Source organism: Oncorhynchus mykiss, chromosome 18, assembly GCF_013265735.2.
Source record: "Oncorhynchus mykiss isolate Arlee chromosome 18, USDA_OmykA_1.1, whole genome shotgun sequence".
NCBI lineage: Eukaryota > Metazoa > Chordata > Actinopteri > Salmoniformes > Salmonidae > Oncorhynchus > Oncorhynchus mykiss.
The window spans coordinates 2,395,998-2,422,895 of record NC_048582.1 but is presented as its reverse complement, the minus strand read 5'-3'; the positions used below and the strand labels follow the sequence as shown (position 1 = coordinate 2,422,895).

The 26,898-nt window shown below is 46.9% G+C and overlaps 1 protein-coding gene across 6 annotated transcripts in view; it reads right to left on the bottom strand.

Moving 5' to 3' along the window:
- The window catches only part of tdrd3 (tudor domain containing 3), a 75,838-nt gene that overhangs the window by 30,875 nt on the left and 18,065 nt on the right, over window positions 1-26,898 (bottom strand). For 5 of the 6 annotated variants that reach the window (XM_036951470.1, XM_036951471.1, XM_036951474.1 and 2 more), the window contains exons 5-10: window positions 23,996-24,137; window positions 21,957-22,028; window positions 19,320-19,469; window positions 18,812-19,033; window positions 16,051-16,222; window positions 15,629-15,778 (exon numbers count right to left, since the gene is read on the bottom strand). In XM_036951470.1, the coding sequence (XP_036807365.1) occupies window positions 15,629-15,778; window positions 16,051-16,222; window positions 18,812-19,033; window positions 19,320-19,469; window positions 21,957-22,028; window positions 23,996-24,137 (908 nt within the window). The remainder of the gene's footprint in view (window positions 1-15,628; window positions 15,779-16,050; window positions 16,223-18,811; window positions 19,034-19,319; window positions 19,470-21,956; window positions 22,029-23,995; window positions 24,138-26,898) is intronic. The other variant, XM_036951472.1, reaches the window with a different exon arrangement.

Sequence of the window (26,898 nt, the reverse complement as noted above, 5' to 3'; positions counted from 1 at the left end):
TCTGACCTGTCTATACTGATAGACAGGCCTAGTGCTCTGTTCTGTCTGTCTGGTGACTGACCTGCCTATACTGATAGACAGGCCTAGTGCACTGTTCTGTCTGTCTGGTGTCTGACCTGCCTATACTGATAGACAGGCCTAGTGCACTGTTCTGACTGTCTGGTGTCTGACCTGTCTATACTGATAGACAGGCCTAGTGCACTGTTCTGTCTGTCTGGTGTCTGACCTGCCTATACTGATAGACAGGCCTAGTGCACTGTTCTGACTGTCTGGTGTCTGACATGCCTATACTGATAGACAGGCCTAGTGCACTGTTCTGTCTGTCTGGTGTCTGACCTGCCTATACTGATAGACAGGCCTAGTGCACTGTTCTGTCTGTCTGGTGTCTGACCTGCCTATACTGATAGATAGACCTAGTGCACTGTTCTGTCTGTCTGGTGACTGACCTGCCTATACTGATAGACAGGCCTAGTGCACTGTTCTGTCTGTCTGGTGACTGACCTGCCTATACTGATAGATAGGCCTAGTGCACTGTTCTGTCTGTCTGGTGACTGACCTGCCTATACTGATAGATAGACCTAGTGCACTGTTCTGACTGTCTGTCTGGTGTCTGACCTGTCTATACTGATAGATAGACCTAGTGCTCTGTTCTGTCTGGTGACTGACCTGACTATACTGATAGATAGGCCTAGTGCTCTGTTCTGTCTGGTGACTGACCTGACTATACTGATAGATAGGCCTAGTGCTCTGTTCTGTCTGGTGTCTGACCTGTCTATACTGATAGATAGGCCTAGTGCACTGTTCTGTCTGTCTGGTGTCTGACCTGTCTATACTGATAGATAGGCCTAGTGCACTGTTCTGTCTGTCTGGTGTCTGACCTGCCTATACTGATAGACAGGCCTAGTGCACTGTTCTGTCTGTCTGGTGTCTGACCTGTCTATACTGATAGACAGGCCTAGTGCACTGTTCTGTCTGTCTGGTGTCTGACCTGCCTATACTGATAGACAGGCCTAGTGCACTGTTCTGTCTGTCTGGTGTCTGACCTGTCTATACTGATAGACAGGCCTAGTGCACTGTTCTGTCTGTCTGGTGTCTGACCTGCCTATACTGATAGATAGGCCTAGTGCACTGTTCTGTCTGTCTGGTGTCTGACCTGCCTATACTGATAGATAGACCTAGTGCCCTGTTCTGTCTGTCTGGTGTCTGACCTGCCTATACTGATAGATAGGCCTAGTGCACTGTTCTGTCTGTCTGGTGTCTGACCTGTCTATACTGATAGACAGGCCTAGTGCACTGTTCTGTCTGTCTGGTGTCTGACCTGCCTATACTGATAGACAGGCCTAGTGCACTGTTCTGTCTGTCTGGTGACTGACCTGCCTATACTGATAGATAGGCCTAGTGCACTGTTCTGTCTGTCTGGTGACTGACCTGCCTATACTGATAGATAGACCTAGTGCACTGTTCTGACTGTCTGTCTGGTGTCTGACCTGTCTATACTGATAGATAGACCTAGTGCTCTGTTCTGTCTGGTGACTGACCTGACTATACTGATAGATAGGCCTAGTGCTCTGTTCTGTCTGGTGACTGACCTGACTATACTGATAGATAGGCCTAGTGCTCTGTTCTGTCTGGTGTCTGACCTGTCTATACTGATAGATAGGCCTAGTGCACTGTTCTGTCTGTCTGGTGTCTGACCTGTCTATACTGATAGATAGGCCTAGTGCACTGTTCTGTCTGTCTGGTGTCTGACCTGCCTATACTGATAGACAGGCCTAGTGCACTGTTCTGTCTGTCTGGTGTCTGACCTGTCTATACTGATAGACAGGCCTAGTGCACTGTTCTGTCTGTCTGGTGTCTGACCTGCCTATACTGATAGACAGGCCTAGTGCACTGTTCTGTCTGTCTGGTGTCTGACCTGTCTATACTGATAGACAGGCCTAGTGCACTGTTCTGTCTGTCTGGTGTCTGACCTGCCTATACTGATAGATAGGCCTAGTGCACTGTTCTGTCTGTCTGGTGTCTGACCTGCCTATACTGATAGATAGACCTAGTGCCCTGTTCTGTCTGTCTGGTGTCTGACCTGCCTATACTGATAGATAGGCCTAGTGCACTGTTCTGTCTGTCTGGTGTCTGACCTGTCTATACTGATAGACAGGCCTAGTGCACTGTTCTGTCTGTCTGGTGTCTGACCTGCCTATACTGATAGATAGGCCTAGTGCACTGTTCTGACTGTCTGTCTGGTGTCTGACCTGCCTATACTGATAGATAGGCCTAGTGCACTGTTCTGTCTGTCTGGTGACTGACCTGCCTATACTGATAGACAGGCCTAGTGCACTGTTCTGTCTGTCTGGTGTCTGACCTGCCTATACTGATAGACAGGCCTAGTGCACTGTTCTGTCTGTCTGGTGACTGACCTGCCTATACTGATAGACAGGCCTAGTGCACTGTTCTGTCTGTCTGGTGACTGACCTGTCTATACTGATAGATAGGCCTAGTGCTCTGTTCTGTCTGTCTGGTGACTGACCTGCCTATACTGATAGACAGGCCTAGTGCACTGTTCTGTCTGTCTGGTGTCTGACCTGTCTATACTGATAGATAGGCCTAGTGCTCTGTTCTGTCTGTCTGGTGTCTGACCTGTCTATACTGATAGATAGGCCTAGTGCTCTGTTCTGTCTGTCTGGTGTCTGACCTGTCTATACTGATAGATAGACCTAGTGCTCAGTTCTGACTGTCTGGTGTCTGACCTGCCTATACTGATAGATAGACCTAGTGCACTGTTCTGTCTGTCTGGTGTCTGACCTGCCTATACTGATAGATAGGCCTAGTGCACTGTTCTGACTGTCTGTCTGGTGTCTGACCTGTCTATACTGATAGATAGGCCTAGTGCACTGTTCTGACTGTCTGGTGTCTGACCTGCCTATACTGATAGATAGACCTAGTGCACTGTTCTGTCTGTCTGGTGTCTGACCTGCCTATACTGATAGATAGGCCTAGTGCACTGTTCTGACTGTCTGTCTGGTGTCTGACCTGTCTATACTGATAGATAGGCCTAGTGCACTGTTCTGTCTGTCTGGTGTCTGACCTGCCTATACTGATAGATAGGCCTAGTGCACTGTTCTGACTGTCTGTCTGGTGTCTGACCTGTCTATACTGATAGATAGACCTAGTGCACGGTTCTGTCTGTCTATCTGGTGTCTGACCTGTCTATACTGATAGATAGACCTAGTGCACAGCTCTGTCTGTCTGTCTGTCTGGTGTCTGACCTGCCTATACTGATAGATAGACCTAGTGCCCGGTTCTGACTGTCTGTCTGTCTGGTGGCTAACCTGCCTATACTGATAGATAGACCTAGTGCACGGTTCTGACTGGTGTCTGACCTGCCTATACTGATAGATAGACCTAGTGCACGGTTCTGTCTGTCTGGTGACTGACCTGCCTATACTGATAGATAGACCTAGTGCACGGTTCTGTCTGTCTGGTGACTGACCTGCCTATGCTGATAGATAGACCTGGTGCACGGTTCTGTCTGGTGTCTGACCTGTCTATACTGATAGATAGACCTAGTGCACGGTTCTGTCTGTCTGTCTGTCTGTGTGCCCCTCCCCTCTCTCTTCCCCACCTCTCTAGCTGTTCTGTCTGTCTCTGTGCCCCTCCCACCTCTCTAGCTCGCTATGAAAAGATGTGAGTGTTTGTGTTCTCGGAAGTACGGCAACTAATCCTGTCTCCGTTTTCAAAAATACTGAATGTCAGGAGGCGATTCGTAGAGGAAGATGTATTTTCAGTCTACTAAATGTCTCCTTACTACATTTGAACACAGTGAATAAACAGAGTTTTCTATTGTGTTATTGACTGTACGTTTGTTTATGTAACTCTGTGTTGTTGTTTTTATGTTTGTTTACTCCATGTGTAACTCTGTGTTGTTGTTTTTGTCGCACTGCTTTGCTTTATCTTGGTCAGGGTTGCAGTTGTAAATGAGAACTTGTTCTCAACTGGCCTCCCTGGTTAAATAAAGGTGAAATAAAATAAATGGAATTGGCAAGTCATGGTATTTAACGAGATGTAAAGATTGGTCTGTGCTCAGGCGGCAGGCAGCAGGCAGGCTGTAAAATTGTTTATCCCACAGGCAGCTCAAGATTCATTTGATGGACGTTAGTCCCACTTCAGAAGCGACCTTCCTTTAAAGTACCCGTTCAGCGGGCGCTTCGACTCTCCAGAGAACGTTTGGTTTGGGCATTTTAAAAGCTGTCGTTGTACACTTAACAGACAAACAAACATGCCGAAGCAGAGGTGCTTTCAAGGGGATATGACTGAGGGAGATTTCACTGTCTGACTGAGGGAGATTTCACTGTCTGACTGAGGGAGATTTCACTGTCTGACTGAGGGAGATTTCACTGTCTGACTGAGGGAGATTTCACTGTCTGACTGAGGGAGATTTCACTGTCTGACTGAGGGAGATTTCACTGTCTGACTGAGGGAGATTTCACTGTCTGACTGAGGGAGATATAACTGTCTGACTGAGGGAGATTTCACTGTCTGACTGAGGGAGATTTCACTGTCTGACTGAGGGAGATTTCACTGTCTGACTGAGGGAGATTTCACTGTCTGACTGAGGGAGATTTCACTGTCTGACTGAGGGGGATTTCACTGTCTGACTGAGGGAGATTTCACTGTCTGACTGAGGGAGATTTCACTGTCTGACTGAGGGAGATTTCACTGTCTGACTGAGGGAGATTTTACTTTCTGACTGAGGGAGATTTCACTGTCTGACTGAGGGAGATTTCACTGTCTGACTGAGGGAGATTTCACTGTCTGACTGAGGGAGATTTCACTGTCTGACTGAGGGAGATTTCACTGTCTGTCTGAGGGAGATAGAACTTCACTGTCTGTCTGAGGGAGATAGAACTTCACTGTCTGACTGAGGGAGATAGAACTTCACTGTCTGACTGAGGGAGATGTCACTGTCTGTCTGAGGGAGATAGAACTTCACTGTCTGACTGAGGGAGATGTCACTGTCTGACTGAGGGAGATAGAACTTCACTGTCTGACTGAGGGAGATGTCACTGTCTGACTGAGGGAGATAGAACTTCACTGTCTGACTGAGGGAGATAGAACTTCACCGTCTGACTGAGGGAGATAGAACTTCACCGTCTGTCCCTAGAGGTCCTTATTAGGACCATTATTCTGCTTCATGAATGAATTATTCTGCATCGTGAATGAATTATTCTGCATCGTGAATGAATTATTCTGCATCGTGAATTAATTATTCTGCATCGTGAATTAATAGGACCATTATGCATTGTAAATTGACGTGGAATTTTCAGATTTGTTTTTTTTATAGTTTTAACAGAAAATGATTTGTAAAAAAAAATACAGATTAAACGTTAAGCAACATTGTCCATTGGTCACATCCCTAACGTGTCACAGACATGCTTAGTACGTTCTACATACGGTCTTTTAATTGGAGACCTGAGAAACAAATCAAATCAAACGTCATTATATACTTTTTTTTTAAAACAAAGAAGGCAGAAACTAAAGTCATTGCCAGAGTTCAGTAAAAATGATCCCAGACTCTGGTTTCCAACGTCTCAATACTTGAAATGAGCCCGAACATCAAACGGTAACTTCCCCTCATGAAAGGCAGGAAATGAAACCCATCCCTCTCTGTTGACTGTGTCCATTTCCCGCTCTGTGGTGAACCATATGTCAGTTTGTCGCCATGCCGACACACTGATGATGTCAGAGACTTAACTAACAGCAGCACTGTTTTATACAGATTAATACCCTCTGTAGAGAGACACAGACCATCTGGCCTGGCTCCTCACTGTAACCACCAGAGGAGAGGACAGGACGACGGCACCAGAGACTACAGCACCAGAGACTACAGCACCAGAGACTACAGCACCAGAGACAGGACTACAGCACCAGAGACTACAGCACTAGAGACAGGACTACAGCACCAGAGACTACAGCACCAGAGACAGGACTAGAGGACTAGAGACTATAACACCAGAGACTATAACACCATAGACTACAGCACCAGAGACTACAGCACCAGAGACAGGACTACAGCACCAGAGACAGGACTACAGCACCAGAGACAGGACTACAGCACCAGAGACTACAGCACCAGAGACTACATCACCAGAGACTACAGCACCAGAGACTACATCACCAGAGACTACAGCACCAGAGACTACAGCACCAGAGACTACAGCACCAGAGACTACATCACCAGAGACTACAGCACCAGAGACTACAGCACCAGAGACTACAGCACATGGGACTACAGCACATGGGACTACAGCACCAGAGACAGGACTACAGCACCAGAGACAGGACGATGGCACCAGAGACAACAGCACCAGAGACAACAGCACCAGAGACAACAGCACCAGAGACAACAGCACCAGAGACTACAGCACCAGAGACAGGACTACAGCACCAGAGACTACAGCACCAGAGACTACATCACCAGAGACAGGACTACAGCACCAGAGACTACAGCACCAGAGACTACAGCACCAGAGACTACAGCACCAGAGACTATAACACCAGAGACAGGACTACGGCACCAGAGACATGACTACGGCACCAGAGACTACAGTACCAGAGACTACAGTACCAGAGACAGGACTACAGCACCAGAGACTACAGCACCAGAGACAGGACTACAGCACCAGAGACTATAACACCAGAGACATTAACACCAGAGACAGGACTACAGCCCCAGAGTCAGGACTACGGCACCAGAGACAGGACTACAGCACCAGAGACAGGACTACAGCACCAGAGACTATAACACCAGAGATTATAACACCAGAGACAGGACTACGGCACCAGAGACATGACTACGGCACCAGAGACTACAGTACCAGAGACAGGACTACAGCACCAGAGACTACAGCACCAGAGACTACAGCACCAGAGACTACAAGACCAGAGACAGGACTACAGCACCAGAGACTACAGCACCAGAGACTACAGCACCAGAGACTACAGTACCAGAGACAGGACTACAGCACCAGAGACTACAGCACCAGAGACTATAACACCAGAGACATTAACACCAGAGACATTAACACCAGAGACTATAACACCAGAGACATTAACACCAGAGACTATAACACCAGAGACATTAACACCAGAGACTATAACACCAGAGACATTAACACCAGAGACTATAACACCAGAGACATTAACACCAGAGACTATAACACCAGAGACTATAACACCAGAGACTATAACACCAGAGACTATAACACCAGAGACATTAACACCAGAGACTATAACACCAGAGACATTAACACCAGAGACTATAACACCAGAGACTATAACACCAGAGACTATAACACCAGAGACATTAACACCAGAGACTATAACACCAGAGACATTAACACCAGAGACTATAACACCAGAGACTATAACACCAGAGACTATAACACCAGAGACATTAACACCAGAGACTATAACACCAGAGACATTAACACCAGAGACTATAACACCAGAGACTATAACACCAGAGACTATAACACCAGAGACTATAACACCAGAGACTATAACACCAGAGACATTAACACCAGAGACATTAACACCAGAGACTATAACACCAGAGACTACAGCACCAGAGACTACAGCACCAGAGACTATAACACCAGAGACATTAACACCAGAGACAGGACTACAGCACCAGAGACTACAGCACCAGAGACTACAGCACCAGAGACTATAACATCAGTGACTATAACACCATAGACTACAGCACCAGAGACTACAGCACCAGAGACTACAGCACCAGAGACAGGACTAGAGCACCAGAGACTACAGCACCAGAGACTACAGCACCAGAGACTACAGAGACAGGACTACAGTACCAGAGACTATACCACCAGAGACTACAGCACCAGAGACTACAGTACCAGAGACTATACCACCAGAGACTATAACACCAGAGACAGGACTACAGCACCAGAGACTATAACACCAGAGACATTAACACCAGAGACAGGACCAGAGACTATAACACCAGAGACTATAACACCAGAGACATTAACACCAGAGACAGGACCAGAGACTATAACACCATAGACTATAACACCAGAGACATTAACCCCAGAGACATTAACACCAGAGACAGGACAACAGCACCAGAGACAGGACTACGGCACCAGAGACTATAACACCAGAGACTATAACACCAGAGACTATAACACCAGAGACAGGACTAGAGGACTAGAGACTATGAACCCTGGTCTCCAGAGGGGAACGGTACATGTTCATGGAGCCACTCCAACACAGATTTACACCATACATTATAACACCAGAGACTATAACACCAGAGACAGAACCAGAGACTATAACACCAGAGACTATAACACCAGAGACAGGACTAGAGGACTAGAGACTATGAACCCTGGTCCCCAGAGGGGAACGGTACATGTTCATGGAGCCACTCCAACACAGATATACACCAGAGACTATAACACCAGAGACTATAACACCAGAGACAGGACTAGAGACTATAACACCAGAGACTATAACACCAGAGACTATAACACCAGAGACAGGACTAGAGACTATAACACCAGAGACTATAACACCAGAGACAGGACTAGAGACTATAACACCAGAGACTATAACACCAGAGACTATAACACCAGAGACTATAACACCATACACTATAACACCAGAGACTATAACACCAGAGACAGGACTAGAGACTATAACACCATACACTATAACACCAGAGACTACAACACCAGAGACTACAACACCAGAGACTACAACACCAGAGACTATAACACCAGAGACTATAACACCAGAGACTATAACACCAGAGACTATAACACCAGAGACAGGACTACAGGACCAGAGACTATAACACCAGAGACAGGACTAGAGACTATAACACCAGAGACTATAACACCATACACTATAACACCAGAGACTACAACACCAGAGACTACAACACCAGAGACTACAACACCAGAGACTATAACACCAGAGACTATAACGCCAGAGACTATAACACCAGAGACAGGACTACAGGACCAGAGACTATAACACCAGAGACAGGACTAGAGACTATAACACCAGAGACTATAACACCAGGGACAGGACTAGAGACTATAACACCAGAGACAGGACTACAGGACCAGAGATGATAACACCAGAGACAGGACCAGAGACTATAACACCAGAGACTACAACACCAGAGACTACAACACCAGAGACAGGACTACAGGACCAGAGACTATAACCCAGAGACTATAACACCAGAGACAGGACTAGAGACTATAACACCAGAGACTATAACGCCAGAGACAGAACCAGAGACTATAACACCAGAGACAGAACCAGAGACTATAACACCAGAGACTATAACACCAGAGACAGGACTAGAGACTATGAACCCTGGTCTCCAGAGGGGAACGGTACATGTTCATGGAGCCACTTCAACACAGATATACACCAGAGACTATAACACCAGAGACTATAACACCAGAGACAGGACTAGAGGACTAGAGACTATGAACCCTGGTCTCCAGAGGGGAACGGTACATGTTCATGGAGCCACTTCAACACAGATATACACCATACATTATAACACCAGAGACTATAACACCAGAGACAGAACCAGAGACTATAACACCAGAGACTATAACACCAGAGACAGGACTAGAGGACTAGAGACTATGAACCCTGGTCCCCAGAGGGGAACGGTACATGTTCATGGAGCCACTCCAACACAGATATACACCAGAGACTATAACACCAGAGACTATAACACCAGAGACAGGACTAGAGACTATAACACCAGAGACTATAACACCAGAGACTATAACACCAGAGACAGGACTAGAGACTATAACACCAGACACTATAACACCAGAGACTATAACACCAGAGACTATAACACCATACACTATAACACCAGAGACTATAACACCAGAGACAGGACTAGAGACTATAACACCATACACTATAACACCAGAGACTACAACACCAGAGACTACAACACCAGAGACTACAACACCAGAGACTATAACACCAGAGACTATAACACCAGAGACTATAACACCAGAGACTATAACACCAGAGACAGGACTACAGGACCAGAGACTATAACACCAGAGACAGGACTAGAGACTATAACACCAGAGACTATAACACCATACACTATAACACCAGAGACTACAACACCAGAGACTACAACACCAGAGACTACAACACCAGAGACTATAACACCAGAGACTATAACACCAGAGACTATAACACCAGAGACAGGACTACAGGACCAGAGACTATAACACCAGAGACAGGACTAGAGACTATAACACCAGAGACTATAACACCAGGGACAGGACTAGAGACTATAACACCAGAGACAGGACTACAGGACCAGAGATGATAACACCAGAGACAGGACCAGAGACTATAACACCAGAGACTACAACACCAGAGACTACAACACCAGAGACAGGACTACAGGACCAGAGACTATAACCCAGAGACTATAACACCAGAGACAGGACTAGAGACTATAACACCAGAGACTATAACACCAGAGACAGAACCAGAGACTATAACACCAGAGACTATAACACCAGAGACAGAACCAGAGACTATAACACCAGAGACTATAACACCAGAGACAGGACTAGAGACTATGAACCCTGGTCTCCAGAGGGGAACGGTACATGTTCATGGAGCCACTTCAACACAGATATACACCAGAGACTATAACACCAGAGACAGGACTAGAGGACTAGAGACTATGAACCCTGGTCTCCAGAGGGGAACGGTACATGTTCATGGAGCCACTTCAACACAGATATACACCGTTTCTCACAAAAGTCTATGTCTTATAAAAAGAAATGTACAATACTTGAAGGAATTTTGAATGACAGTTCATCTTTGATGCTGAAAAAAAAGAGTGTGAATCAGAAAGAAAAACAGTAACAGAAGAAACGTATTATCTACCTGGAAGAGAAAATACCCCTTCTCAAAGCATGTCACAAATAGCTGTAACAAACTGCTGTGTGCTTTGTGAAACAAAATGTCAGGTTGAAAGCAGGCACCACAGCGGGATAAAAGGTAGAGGAAGGGAACGATCTCTGCTGCGACCTCGCTCTCCCATCAAGGTGCATTAATTCAGGAGCAAAGTAGAGACACTTCTTTACTGTTAAAACCAACAAGTTTCAACTGTAGCAAAAAACCCTGATGAAGACTATTGGTAAAGGAAGGACTGAACCTTGTAGGGAGAAGACTATTGGTAGAGGACAGGACTCCTAACTGAACCTTGTAGGGAGAAGACTATTGGTAGAGGACAGGACTCCTAACTGTACCTTGTAGGGAGAAGACTATTGGTAAAGGACAGGACTCCTAACTGAACCTTGTAGGGAGAAGACTATTGGTAGAGGACAGGACTGTACCTTGTAGGGAGAAGACTATTGGTAGAGGAAGGACTGTACCTTGTAGGGAGAAGACTATTGGTAAAGGACAGGACTCCTAACTGAACCTTGTAGGGAGAAGACTATTGGTAGAGGACAGGACTGAACCTTGTAGGGAGAAGACTATTGGTAGAGGAAGGACTGAACCTTGTAGGGAGAAGACTATTGGTAAACACCAGGACTCCTAACTGTACCTTGTAGGGAGAAGACTATTGGTAGAGGACAGGACTGTACCTTGTAGGGAGAATACTATTGGTAAAGGACAGGACTCCTAACTGAACCTTGTAGGGAGAAGACTATTGGTAAAGGACAGGACTCCTAACTGTACCTTGTAGGGAGAAGACTATTGGTAAAGGACAGGACTCCTAACTGAACCTTGTAGGGAGAAGACTATTGGTAGAGGACAGGACTGAACCTTGTAGGGAGAAGACTATTGGTAGAGGAAGGACTGAACCTTGTAGGGAGAAGACTATTGGTAAACACCAGGACTCCTAACTGTACCTTGTAGGGAGAAGACTATTGGTAGAGGACAGGACTGTACCTTGTAGGGAGAATACTATTGGTAGAGGACAGGACTGTACCTTGTAGGGAGAAGACTATTGGTAGAGGACAGGACTGTACCTTGTAGGGAGAAGACTATTGGTAGAGGACAGGACTGTACCTTGTAGGGAGAAGACTATTGGTAGAGGAAGGACTGAACCTTGTAGGGAGAAGACTATTGGTAAAGGACAGGACTGAACCTTGTAGGGAGAAGACTATTGGTAGAGGACAGGACTCCTAACTGTACCTTGTAGGGAGAAGACTATTGGTAAAGGACAGGACTCCTAACTGAACCTTGTAGGGAGAAGACTATTGGTAGAGGACAGGACTGTACCTTGTAGGGAGAAGACTATTGGTAGAGGAAGGACTGTACCTTGTAGGGAGAAGACTATTGGTAAAGGACAGGACTCCTAACTGAACCTTGTAGGGAGAAGACTATTGGTAGAGGACAGGACTGAACCTTGTAGGGAGAAGACTATTGGTAGAGGAAGGACTGAACCTTGTAGGGAGAAGACTATTGGTAAACACCAGGACTCCTAACTGTACCTTGTAGGGAGAAGACTATTGGTAGAGGACAGGACTGTACCTTGTAGGGAGAATACTATTGGTAGAGGACAGGACTGTACCTTGTAGGGAGAAGACTATTGGTAGAGGACAGGACTGTACCTTGTAGGGAGAAGACTATTGGTAGAGGACAGGACTGTACCTTGTAGGGAGAAGACTATTGGTAGAGGACAGGACTGAACCTTGTAGGGAGAAGACTATTGGTAAAGGACAGGACTGAACCTTGTAGGGAGAAGACTATTGGTAGAGGACAGGACTGTACCTTGTAGGGAGAATACTATTGGTAGAGGACAGGACTGTACCTTGTAGGGAGAAGACTATTGGTAGAGGACAGGACTGTACCTTGTAGGGAGAAGACTATTGGTAGAGGACAGGACTGTACCTTGTAGGGAGAAGACTATTGGTAAACACCAGGACTCCTAACTGTACCTTGTAGAGAGAAGACTATTGGTAGAGGACAGGACTGTACCTTGTAGGGAGAAGACTATTGGTAAAGGACAGGACTGTACCTTGTAGGGAGAAGACTATTGGTAAACACCAGGACTCCTAACTGTACCTTGTAGGGAGAAGACTATTGGTAGAGGACAGGACTGTACCTTGTAGGGAGAATACTATTGGTAGAGGACAGGACTGTACCTTGTAGGGAGAAGACTATTGGTAGAGGACAGGACTCCTAACTGTACCTTGTAGGGAGAAGACTATTGGTAGAGGACAGGACTGTACCTTGTAGGGAGAAGACTATTGGTAAAGGACAGGACTGAACCTTGTAGGGAGAAGACTATTGGTAAAGGACAGGACTGAACCTTGTAGGGAGAAGACTATTGGTAAAGGACAGGACTGAACCTTGTAGGGAGAAGACTATTGGTAGAGGACAGGACTGTACCTTGTAGGGAGAAGACTATTGGTAAAGGACAGGACTGAACCTTGTAGGGAGAAGACTATTGGTAGAGGACAGGACTGTACCTTGTAGGGAGAAGACTATTGGTAGAGGAAGGACTGTACCTTGTAGGGAGAAGACTATTGGTAAAGGACAGGACTCCTAACTGTACCTTGTAGGGAGAAGACTATTGGTAAAGGACAGGACTGAACCTTGTAGGGAGAAGACTATTGGTAAAGGACAGGACTGAACCTTGTAGGGAGAAGACTATTGGTAGAGGACAGGACTGAACCTTGTAGGGAGAAGACTATTGGTAAAGGACAGGACTGTACCTTGTAGGGAGAAGACTATTGGTAAAGGACAGGACTGTACCTTGTAGGGAGAAGACTATTGGTAAAGGACAAGACTCCTAACTGAACCTTGTAGGGAGAAGACTATTGGTAAAGGACAGGACTGAACCTTGTAGGGAGAAGACTATTGGTAAACACCAGGACTCCTAACTGTACCTTGTAGGGAGAAGACTATTGGTAAACACCTGGACTCCTAACTGTACCTTGTAGGGAGAAGACTATTGATAAAGGACAGGACTCCTAACTGTACCTTGTAGGGAGAAGACTATTGGTAAAGGACAGGACTGAACCTTGTAGGGAGAAGACTATTGGTAAAGGACAGGACTCCTAACTGTACCTTGTAGGGAGAAGACTATTGGTAAAGGACAGGACTGAACCTTGTAGGGAGAAGACTATTGGTAAAGGACAGGACTCCTAACTGTACCTTGTAGGGAGAAGACTATTGGTAGAGGACAGGACTGAACCTTGTAGGGAGAAGACTATTGGTAAAGGACAGGACTGAACCTTGTAGGGAGAAGACTATTGGTAGAGGACAGGACTGTACCTTGTAGGGAGAAGACTATTGGTAAAGGACAGGACTGAACCTTGTAGGGAGAAGACTATTGGTAGAGGACAGGACTGAACCTTGTAGGGAGAAGACTATTGGTAAAGGACAGGACTCCTAACTGAACCTTGTAGGGAGAAGACTATTGGTAGAGGACAGGACTGTACCTTGTAGGGAGAAGACTATTGGTAAAGGACAGGACTGAACCTTGTAGGGAGAAGACTATTGGTAGAGGACAGGACTGTACCTTGTAGGGAGAAGACTATTGGTAGAGGACAGGACTGTACCTTGTAGGGAGAAGACTATTGGTAAAGGACAGGACTCCTAACTGAACCTTGTAGGGAGAAGACTATTGGTAAAGGACAGGACTGTACCTTGTAGGGAGAAGACTATTGGTAAACACCAGGACTCCTAACTGAACCTTGTAGGGAGAAGACTATTGGTAAAGGACAGGACTGTACCTTGTAGGGAGAAGACTATTGGTAGAGGACAGGACTGTACCTTGTAGGGAGAAGACTATTGGTAGAGGACAGGACTGTACCTTGTAGGGAGAAGACTATTGGTAGAGGACAGGACTGAACCTTGTAGGGAGAAGACTATTGGTAAAGGACAGGACTGAACCTTGTAGGGAGAAGACTATTGGTAGAGGACAGGACTGAACCTTGTAGGGAGAAGACTATTGGTAAAGGACAGGACTGTACCTTGTAGGGAGAAGACTATTGGTAGAGGACAGGACTGAACCTTGTAGGGAGAAGACTATTGGTAAAGGACAGGACTCCTAACTGTACCTTGTAGGGAGAAGACTATTGGTAAAGGACAGGACTCCTAACTGTACCTTGTAGGGAGAAGACTATTGGTAGAGGACAGGACTGTACCTTGTAGGGAGAAGACTATTGGTAAAGGACAGGACTCCTAACTGAACCTTGTAGGGAGAAGACTATTGGTAAAGGACAGGACTCCTAACTGAACCTTGTAGGGAGAAGACTATTGGTAGAGGACAGGACTGTACCTTGTAGGGAGAAGACTATTGGTAAAGGACAGGACTCCTAACTGAACCTTGTAGGGAGAAGACTATTGGTAAAGGACAGGACTCCTAACTGTACCTTGTAGGGAGAAGACTATTGGTAAAGGACAGGACTGTACCTTGTAGGGAGAAGACTATTGGTAGAGGACAGGACTGTACCTTGTAGGGAGAAGACTATTGGTAGAGGACAGGACTGTACCTTGTAGGGAGAAGACTATTGGTAGAGGACAGGACTGTACCTTGTAGGGAGAAGACTATTGGTAAAGGACAGGACTGTACCTTGTAGGGAGAAGCTCCCCATCTTGGATTCCAGGAAGTCAAACAGAGTGCTGGGTCCTGACGGTCTTCCTCCTGCTCCCTCCTCCTCATCCTCACCCCCAAACCTACTGGACCGACCCCGACCCCGGCCACGACCCCTTCCTCTGTCTGCTGCATGGAGGAAACAGACGCAGCAGAAAAGTCACATTATCAATGGGATTCTATAGTTATTACGTAGTCGTAGGTCATGTTGTAGGCTTACCTCTGGGTGGGGGGGGGGGGGCTGGGTGGGGGGGGGGGCTTACCTCTGGGTGGGGGGGTGGGAGCAGGGCTTACCTCTGGGTGGGGGGGGCTTACCTCTGGGTGGGGGGGGGCTTACCTCTGGGTGGGGGGGGGCTTACCTCTGGGTGGGGGGGGCTTACCTCTGGGTGGGGGGGGCTTACCTCTGGGTGGGGGTCTGCTGGGTTCCTCAGGGGGTGGGGGGGGTTTGAAGGTCCCCGTCAGTAGACTGTTGAGAGCCACCTCCATGTTGTTGTTGTTGTCCATCAGGGCCTGACGAGCATCCTCCTTATCAAACCCCATCTCCATAATGTCCCTTAGGGCCCGCTCATCCACCTAGAGGGAGGGGGGATGGAGGGATGGGAGGGGGGATGGAGGGATGCGAGGGGGGATGGAGGGATGGGGGATGGACGGATGGGAGGGAGGATGGAGGGATGGGAGTGGGGATGGAGGGATGGGATGAGGGGGGATGAGGGATGGGAGTGGGGATGGAGGGATGGGATGAGGGGGGATGGAGGGATGGGATGAGGGAGGATGGAGAGATGGGATGAGGGGGGATGGAGAGATGGGATGAGGGGGGATGGAGAGATGGGATGGAGAGATGGGATGAGGGGGGATGGAGAGATGGGATGAGGGGGGATGGAGCGATGGGAGGAGGGGGGATGGTAGCAGAGATAAATAATGCAAGGGTGAAGGGAGGAGGGAAAAAGGAGAGATAAAGAGGAGAAGTTCAAATGGGGGAGGGGAGTTCAAATGGAGGAGGGGAGTTCAAATGGGGGAGGGGAGTTCAAATGGGGGAGGAGAGTTCAAATGGGGGAGGAGAGTTCAAATGGGGGAGGAGAGGTCAAATGGGGGAGGAGAGGTCAAATGGGGGAGGAGAGGTCAAATGGGGGGGGTTAATGAAGACCCGAAGCACATCGTTTAAACACCGTATATAGACATAATATGACATCTGAAATGTCTTTATTATTTTGGAATTTAGGAGAGGTGACGCACTTCTCTCAATTCAATTTTCTGGGCTTTATTGGCCTGGGAAACATGTGTTAACGTTGCCAAAGCAAGTGAAGTAGATAAACAGAAGTGAAATAAACAACAAACATGAACAGTAAAACATTACACATACAGAAGTTCCAAAAGAATAAAGACATTACAAATGTCATGTATAAATACAGTGTTGTAACGATGTACTCTGGTCTTCATTACCCCCCCCCCCCCCCCCATTTGAACTTCCCTCTCTCTGGTCTTCATTAACCCCCCCCACCCCCCTTTGAACTTCCCTCTCCCTCTCTGGTTTTCATTGACACCCCCCCCCCCCCATTTGAACTTCCCTCTCTGGTCTTCATTAACCCCCCCATTTGAACTTCCCTCTCTCTGGTCTTAATTCCCCCTCTCCCCCCCATTTGAACCTCCCTCTCTCTCTCAGGTCTTCATTCACCCCATAAAACTACATCCACAGTTCATCACCACTTCTACTGTAGTCTGCTCCAGATTAACAGCCTTTCTATTCTACTGAGACTCCTCAGATTATCTCCTTAATCTGTTACCCTCCCCCCTCCACCTCTCCTGTCCCCTCCTCCCTCCCCCTCCTCCTCTCCCCACCCCTCCCGTCAAGACGCACTGAGGAGGAAACATAGCCCATGTCCCAAATGGCATTATATTCCCTACTTGCAAAACTAGTGCACTACAGAGGGAATAGGGTCTAAAGTAGTGCACTACAGAGGGAATAGGGTCTAAAGTAGTGCACTATATAGGGAATAGGGTCTAAAGTAGTGCACTACAGAGGGAATAGGGTCTAAAGTAGTGCACTATAGAGGGAATATGGTCTAAAGTAGTGCACTATATAGGGAATAGGGTCTAAAGTAGTGCACTATAGAGGGAATATGGTCTAAAGTAGTGCACTATATAGGGAATAGGGTCTAAAGTAGTGCACTATAGAGGGAATAGGGTCTAAGTAGTGCACTATAGAGGGAATAGGGTCTAAGTAGTGCACTATATAGGGAATAGGGTCTAAAGTAGTGCACTATAGAGGGAACAGGGTCTAAAGTAGTGCACTATAGAGGGAACAGGGTCTAAAGTAGTGCACTATATAGGGAATAGGGTCTAAAGTAGTTTTTATTTATTTTACCTTTATTTAACCAGGCAAGTCAGTTAAGAACAACTTGCAACCTTCCGGTTACTAGCCCAACGCTCTAACCACTAGGCTACCCTGCCGTGCACTATATAGGGAACAGGGTCTAAAGTAGTGCACTATATAGGGAACAGGGTCTAAAGTAGTGCACTATAGAGTGAATAGGGTCTAAAGTAGTGCACTATATAGGGAACAGGGTCTAAAGTAGTGCACTATATAGGGAACAGGGTCTAAAGTAGTGCACTATAGAGGGAATAGGGTCTAAAGTAGTGCACTATAGAGGGAATATGGTGCCCTTTGGGAGACAGCCTAATGGAGGAAGGGAGGGGTCTTACTGCAAGCCAGGAGTCTACATTACACAACTGAATGAAAGACTCGTTGTTGTTGAGGCCCAGTCCCACACCGTCTGACACCAATGAGGGTCCCCGAGATTATTTCACAATCAGACCACAGAGGGACCCTAAAACCATCATCTGACTCTGACACCAAAACGCTCAATAAAAACCTAAATCAGAGACACTGCAAGCCAGGAATCTAGATTAAACAAATTAATTAAGCTGACTTGTTGTTGTTGTTGTTGTTGTTGTTGTGAAGCCCTAGACAGGTCAAGCCCAAAACCAGAGAGCCCAGGCATATTTTACCAGAATTATTCTCCTGACCACAAAGACCTCAAACATCTTCAATTAAAACTGAAAGGAGCCAGGGTTGGGGGGGGGGGCTTTTAGACAGAGGGAAAGAGACCCACCCGCCTACACAGAGCTAAGGGAAACACTGGTTCAAAAGGTCAAAGCCCTCACCAGCTCGCGGTAATTTCCTAGTTCCCGGTAGTTTGGTTGTTCCCGGTAACTCCCGAGCTCTCTGTAGTTTCCCTCTGGACGGCTGGACTCCTCCGTCCTCTCCTCTCGTCTCTGCCGGTACGAGTCCCTGTCTCCTCGGTCTCCTCCTCCTCGTCGGTCCCGACCGCCTGTATTAACGAGGTTCCCGCCAGCATTGCCTCCGCCGCCAAACGTCCGAGTTCCCTTCAGAAGAGGTCAAAAGACACTCAGAGCTGGATTCCTCCCGGGGGCAGACAGACAAAGTCTCTTCCTGGACTAAACAACTGTTTTACAATGGAGAATCTAGACCTGGTCTGTGTCTGGGAAACTGGCCCTTCAGATACAACAAGCCAGTAGAAACAGTACCAACTCACACAGTGGGACACGGACAGAGTTTCACAGACATGGGTGGTCCAGTTACTATAGCTACGACAACAGGGATAAAACCACACACACACACACACACACACACACACACACACACACAGACCTCTTTGTTCTTGGCCACCTCAGCGATGGCTGCTAGCCTCTGCTTCTCAAACTCTTCGTTCTCGTCAGCCGTCTTCACCACACTGGTGCTGACAAGAGTCTTCCTCGTGTCCAGCTCTCTGGAGTCCACTTCCTCATTCCTTACACACTTCTGAGGAGCACAGAGAGACGACAATTTCATCAGTCTGATTGGTTAGTCAACGGAGAGAGAATCAGTCTGATTGGTTAGTCAACGGAGAGAGAATCAGTCTGATTGGTTAGTCAACGGAGAGAGAATCAGTCTGATTGGTTAGTCAACAGAGAGAATCGGACTGATTGGTTAGTCAACAAACAGAGAATCAGTCTGATTGGTTGGTCAACAAACAGAGAATCAGTCTGATTGGTTAGTCAACGGAGAGAGAATCAGTCTGATTGGTTAGTCAACGGAGAGAGAATCAGTCTGATTGGTTAGTCAACGGAGAGAGAATCAGTCTGATTGGTTAGTCAACAGAGAGAATCGGACTGATTGGTTAGTCAACAGAGAGAATCAGTCTGATTGGTTAGTAAACAAACAGAAAATCAGTCTGATTGGTTAGTCAACGGAGAGAGAATCAGTCTGATTGGTTAGTCAACAGAGAGAATCAGTCTGATTGGTTAGTCAACAGAGAGAATCAGTCTGATTGGTTAGTCAACGGAGAGAGAATCAGTCTGATTGGTTAGTCAACGGAGAGAGAATCAGTCTGATTGGTTAGTCAACGGAGAGAGAATCAGTCTGATTGGTTAGTCAACAGAGAGAATCGGACTGATTGGTTTGTCAACAAACAGAGAATCAGTCTGATTGGATGGTCAACAAACAGAGAATCAGTCTGATTGGTTAGTCAACGGAGAGAGAATCAGTCTGATTGGTTAGTCAACAGAGAGAGAATCAGTCTGATTGGTTAGTCAACGGAGAGAGAATCAGTCTGATTGGTTAGTCAACAGAGAGAGAATCGGACTGATTGGTTAGTCAACAAACAGAGAATCAGTCTTGATTGGTTGGTCAACAAACAGAGAATCAGTCTGATTGGTTAGTCAACGGAGAGAGAATCAGTCTGATTGGTTAGTCAACAAAGAGAGAATCAGTCTGATTGGTTAGTCAACAGAGAGAATCAGTCTGATTGGTTAGTCAACAAAGAGAGAATCAGTCTGATTGGTTAGTCAACGGAGAGAGAATCAGTCTGATTGGTTTGTCAACAGAGAGAATCAGTCTGATTGGTTAGTAAACAAACAGAAAATCAGTCTGATTGGTTAGTCAACGGAGAGAGAATCAGTCTGATTGGTTAGTCAACAAACAGAGAATCAGTCTGATTGGTTGGTCAACAAACAGAGAATCAGTCTGATTGGTTAGTCAACGGAGAGAGAATCAGTCTGATTGGTTGGTCAACAAACAGAGAATCAGTCTGATTGGTTAGTCAACGGAGAGAGAATCAGTCTGATTGGTTAGTCAACAGAGAGAATCAGACTGATTGGTTAGTAAACAAACAGAAAATCAGTCTGATTGGTTAGTCAACGGAGAGAGAATCAGTCTGATTGGTTAGTCAACAAACATAGAATCAGTCTGATTGGTTGGTCAACAAACAGAGAATCAGTCTGATTGGTTAGTCAACAGAGAGAGAATCAGTCTGATTGGTTAGTCAACAAAGAGAGAATCAGTCTGATTGGTTAGTCAACAGAGAGAATCAGTCTGATTGGTTAGTCAACAAACAGAGAATCAGTCTGATTGGTTAGTCAACGGAGAGAGAATCAGTCTGATTGGTTGGTCAACAAACAGAGAATCAGTCTGATTGGTTAGTCAACGGAGAGAGAATCAGTCTGATTGGTTAGTCAACAGAGAGAGAATCAGTCTGATTGGTTAGTCAACGGAGAGAGAATCAGTCTGATTGGTTAGTCAACAGAGAGAGAATCGGACTGATTGGTTAGTCAACAAACAGAGAATCAGTCTTGATTGGTTGGTCAACAAACAGAGAATCAGTCTGATTGGTTAGTCAACGGAGAGAGAATCAGTCTGATTGGTTAGTCAACAAAGAGAGAATCAGTCTGATTGGTTAGTCAACAGAGAGAATCAGTCTGATTGGTTAGTCAACAAAGAGAGAATCAGTCTGATTGGTTAGTCAACGGAGAGAGAATCAGTCTGATTGGTTAGTCAACAGAGAGAATCAGTCTGATTGGTTAGTAAACAAACAGAAAATCAGTCTGATTGGTTAGTCAACGGAGAGAGAATCAGTCTGATTGGTTAGTCAACAAACAGAGAATCAGTCTGATTGGTTGGTCAACAAACAGAGAATCAGTCTGATTGGTTAGTCAACGGAGAGAGAATCAGTCTGATTGGTTGGTCAACAAACAGAGAATCAGTCTGATTGGTTAGTCAACGGAGAGAGAATCAGTCTGATTGGTTAGTCAACAGAGAGAATCAGTCTGATTGGTTAGTAAACAAACAGAAAATCAGTCTGATTGGTTAGTCAACGGAGAGAGAATCAGTCTGATTGGTTAGTCAACAAACAGAGAATCAGTCTGATTGGTTGGTCAACAAACAGAAAATCAGTCTGATTGGTTAGTCAACAGAGAGAGAATCAGTCTGATTGGCTGTGCGTGGAACTCGTTAAATATTGGCAGGTCATACCTGTCCGAAGGGCACGAAGGGAGGGGCTCCACCTTCTCTTCCGATGTTACTCCTGCTGTGTTTGGCCAAGCTCTGGAGGTCAAAGGGGAGAAGAATTTACAACGCCCTTTAGTATATATTTAGACATTCCTTTACTTAGATGTGTGTGTATTGGGAATGTGTTGTGTAGATGTGTGTACGCCCTTTAGTACGCCCTTTACAACACCCTTTAGTACGCCCTTTAGTACGCCCTTTAGTATGCCCTTTAGTACGCCCTTTAGTACGCCCTTTACAACGCCCTTTAGTACGCCCTTTACAACGCCCTTTAGTACGCCCTTTAGTACGCCCTTTAGTACGCCCTTTAGTACACCCTTTACAACGCCCTTCAGGACAACCTTTAGTACGCCCTTTACAACGCCCTTTAGTACGCCCTTTAGTACGCCCTTTACAACGCCCTTTAGTACACCCTTTACAACGCCCTTCAGGACAACCTTTAGTACGCCCTTTACAACGCCCTTTAGTACGCCCTTTAGTACGCCCTTTACAACGCCCTTTACAACGCCCTTTACAACGCCCTTTAGTACGCCCTTTAGTACGCCCTTTACAACGCCCTTTAGTACGCCCTTTAGTACGCCCTTTACAACGCCCTTTAGTACGCCCTTTACAACGCCCTTTAGTACACCCTTTAGTACGCCCTTTACAACGCCCTTTAGTACGCCCTTTAGTACGCCCTTTAGTACGCCCTTAACAACGCCCTTTAGTACGCCCTTTACAACGCCCTTTAGTACGCCCTTTAGTACGCCCTTTACAACGCCCTTTAGTACGCCCTTTAGAACGACCTTTAGTACGCCCTTTAGTACACCCTTTAGTACGCCCTTTAGTACGCCCTTTAGTACACCCTTTACAACGCCCTTTAGTACGCCCTTTAGTACACCCTTTACAACGCCCTTTAGTACGCCCTTTAGTACGCCCTTTACAACGCCCTTTAGTACGCCCTTTACAACGCCCTTTACAACGCCCTTTAGTACGCCCTTTAGTACGCCCTTTACAACGCCCTTTACAACGCCCTTTAGTACGCCCTTTAGTACGCCCTTCAGGACAACCTTTAGTACGCCCTTTACAACGCCCTTTAGTACACCCTTTACAACGCCCTTTAGTACGCCCTTTAGTACACCCTTTACAACGCCCTTTAGTACGCCCTTTACAACGCCCTTTAGTACGCCCTTTAGTACACCCTTCACTACGCCCTTTAGTACGCCCTTTAGTACACCCTTTACAACGCCCTTTAGTACGCCCTTTACAACGCCCTTTACAACGCCCTTTAGTACGCCCTTTACAACACCCTTTACAACGCCCTTTAGTACGCCCTTTAGTACACCCTTTACAACGCCCTTTACAACGCCCTTTAGTACCCCCTTTAGTACACCCTTTAGTACGCCCTTTACAACGCCCTTTAGTACGCCCTTTACAACGCCCTTTAGTACGCCCTTTAGTACGCCCTTTACAACGCCCTTTACAACGCCCTTTAGTACGCCCTTTAGTACGCCCTTTACACCGCCCTTTAGAACGCCCTTTAGTACGCCCTTTAGTACGCCCTTTACAACGCCCTTTAGTGCGCCCTTTAGTACGCCCTTTACACCGCCCTTTAGAACGCCCTTTAGTACGCCCTTTAGTACACCCTTTACAACGCCCTTTAGTACACCCTTTAGTACACCCTTTAGTACACCCTTTACAACGCCCTTTACAACGCCCTTTACAACGCCCTTTAGTACGCCCTTTAGTACGTCCTTTAGTACGCCCTTTACAACGCCCTTTACAACGCCCTTCAGGACAACCTTTTTCATGGTCCTTTGAACCAGACAGGACGAACAACTGTCCAGTAACAGCGTAATAAACACTACCATTTGAGGTTCAGGCTCTCTATTCCCCGTATAGTATAAAGAGTCTAGTGCACTACTTTTGAAGTGCACGCCCTATGTAGGGAATAAGGTACTGTTTGGAACACACTCACAGAGACAGTCCGCTGTAAAACGAAGGGTAAAACACCTCCTCTTCCTCACCCTTTGCAGTTCCCATTTCTCCATCATGTGGTCGACCTCCCCTCCGAGGACGGAGATCTTGGAGTCGTCCAGAAGCAGAATGCCATTCTTCACCTGGACCGTACCAAGGACCTTCACCTTGGTTCCTGGAGGGGTGTTCAGGCTAAAAAAAATTTAAAAATACAGGGGGGGGGGGGTGAATTAGGGAGGCCAGAGGACAGCTCCATAGAGAACCCATTTTGTATTAAACGGAGAACTCTCAGTAGATCAAATCAATTAAGCGGTTAATATGCCAAAACAAACAAACAAACAAACAAACAAACAAACAGGGAGATTGACTATAATAGGTTTACATGGAACATGTTTACAGGTACATTAAATACAGATTGGCTACAGTAATGGAATGGAAGCACAGGTCATATGTTAACCTCATATTGGATAGGACAAAAACAAAAACAGGAGATTGATGAACAATAGATTTCTATCTCTGTATCAACGGCACAAACAACACACAGAACAGACTGTGTATTGGTATGAAAGCAGATTTTTTTTTGGGGGGGGGGGGGGGGGGGCAGCTTTAATTAGAAAAGAGAAACAACAATTCATCACGATTCATTTTCCCTTCCTAAAACTCTTCATCCAGTCAGCTGTGCCTGTGATGGCTACTGTCCACCGAGGGCTAGCCGTGCCAGAAGAACAGCTTAGCTTACGTTACCCACAAACCTCTCCCCTCTCTGTCCTGTCAGACCACTCTTCTAAATGACACGCTGTGTTGCAGTAGGATGGTGAGACTGAGGGATCGTGTCCTAAAATAGCACCCTATAGAAACACAGATGTGTCATTTAGAAAAAAGTGGTCTGGATAGGGCATGGCCTGTGGCCAAAAGTAGTGCACTATATAGGGAATAGGGGGGAGGGGGGCAAATTGGGACACATCCTAGGAATAATCCCATTCCCCGGTTCAGGCCGTTCTCATTTTAAATTAACAGCCCAGTTCTGATCACCACCACCTCTGAGGCCCCGGCCTGCGTCCCAAACGGGATCCTATTACCTATGTAGTGCACTACTTTTGACCAGGGCCCTATAGGGAATAAGGTGCCATTTGGAATTCAGCCTCCCTAGTCCTCTCATTAAAAAGCACAGGGACTTAGAGGGATGTCCAGCTGCTGATGCAGCAATTAGGGATTTCACTTCCAACCCAATGGCCCAGTATGTCTCAAACGGCAGCCACTCCCCCTACATCAATAGGGCAAGTAGTAGGGAATAGGAAGCCATTTGGGACAGCTTGGTGCTAGCTGGGACTGGAGCAGTGTCCTCTCTCCCTCCCTCCCGCCACTATCAGAGCTAGCTGGGACTGGAGCAGGGTCCTCTCTCTCTCTCCCTCCCTCCCTCCCTCTCTCCCTCCACTATCAGAGCTAGCTGGGACTGGAGCAGGGTCCTCTCTCTCTCTCCCTCCCTCTCTCCACTATCAGAGCTAGCTGGGACTGGAGCAGGGTCCTCTCTCTCTCTCTCCCTCCCTCCCTCTCTCCCTCCACTATCAGAGCTAGCTGGGACTGGAGCAGGGTCCTCTCTCTCTCTCTCCCTCCCTCCCTCTCTCCCTCCACTATCAGAGCTAGCTGGGACTGGAGCAGGGTCCTCTCTCTCTCTCTCCCTCCCTCCCTCTCTCTCTCCACTATCAGAGCTAGCTGGGACTGGAGCAGGGTCCTCTCTCAGGGTACTGTCTCATAATAACACTGTGGAACGGAGCTGCACGCCATTACAAACTAACCTCTTTCTGTTTCCTTCTATCCATCCTCTCATCCATCTCGTTCTGTTTCCTTTTCTCTCTCTCTCTCTCTCCCTCCCTCCCTCCCTCCCTCTCTCTCTCCCTCCCTCCCTCCACTATCAGAGCTAGCTGATATCAACAGAACAGACACTAGTTAGTGTTGTCATAATAAAAGGGTTGTACTGTTCTCTCCTCGCGGATAGATTCCGGGCAAGCTCTCCTCTCCGTCCCAAATGGGACCCTAATCCCCTTTGTAGTGCACTAACATCGTTTTGAGTCCATAGATAATAGGGAACCATGTGGGACTCAGCGTTCCTCTCCGGCCACTCCACCTGTAGGGGCTGGCTGGTCGCCACGGCAGCCGTCGCCGCGGACGCTGCTTGGATGGAGTTGTAATTAAGGAAACGGATTGGTAGCGGATCAGCCACTGACGAGTGGAAATTGCAGAGAGAGGAGAAGAAAGCGAGAGAGATGGAGACCGGGGGAGGGAGGGAGGGAGGGAGGGGAGGGAGTATAGGGAGGGAGGGAGTGCAGGGAGGGAGGGAGGGAGAGAGGGAGAGAGGCTGAGGAAGTTCAGAAAGTCACCAACATCGGTCTGTGCTTCCATTCAAGACGAGAGTTTTGGTTGAAAATGAGGACCTACGATACTGGCTGATTGGTAGACAGGAGTGAAGCAGTATCAGTCTACAGGTCAGTCTACAGGTCTATACAGTCAAAAGGAGGTGATTTGTAGACAGGAGTGAAGCAGCATCAGTCTACAGGTCAGTCTACAGGTCAGTCTACATGTCTATACAGTCAAAAGGAGGTGATTTGTAGACAGGAGTGAAGCAGCATCAGTCTACAGGTCAGTCTACAGGTTGGTCTACATGTCTATACAGTCAACAGGAGGTGATTTGTAGACAGGAGTGAAGCAGCATCAGTCTGCAGGTCAGTCTACAGGTCAGTCTACAGGTCTATACAGTCAACAGGAGGTGATTTGTAAACAGGAGTGAAGCAGCATCAGTCTACAGGTCAGTCTACAGGTCTATACAGTCAACAGGAGGTGATTTGTAGACAGGACTGAAGCAGCATCAGTCTGCAGGTCAGTCTACAGGTCAGTCTACAGAATCAGTCTACAGGTCAGTCTACAGGAGGTGATTTGTAGACCGGTGTGAAGCAGC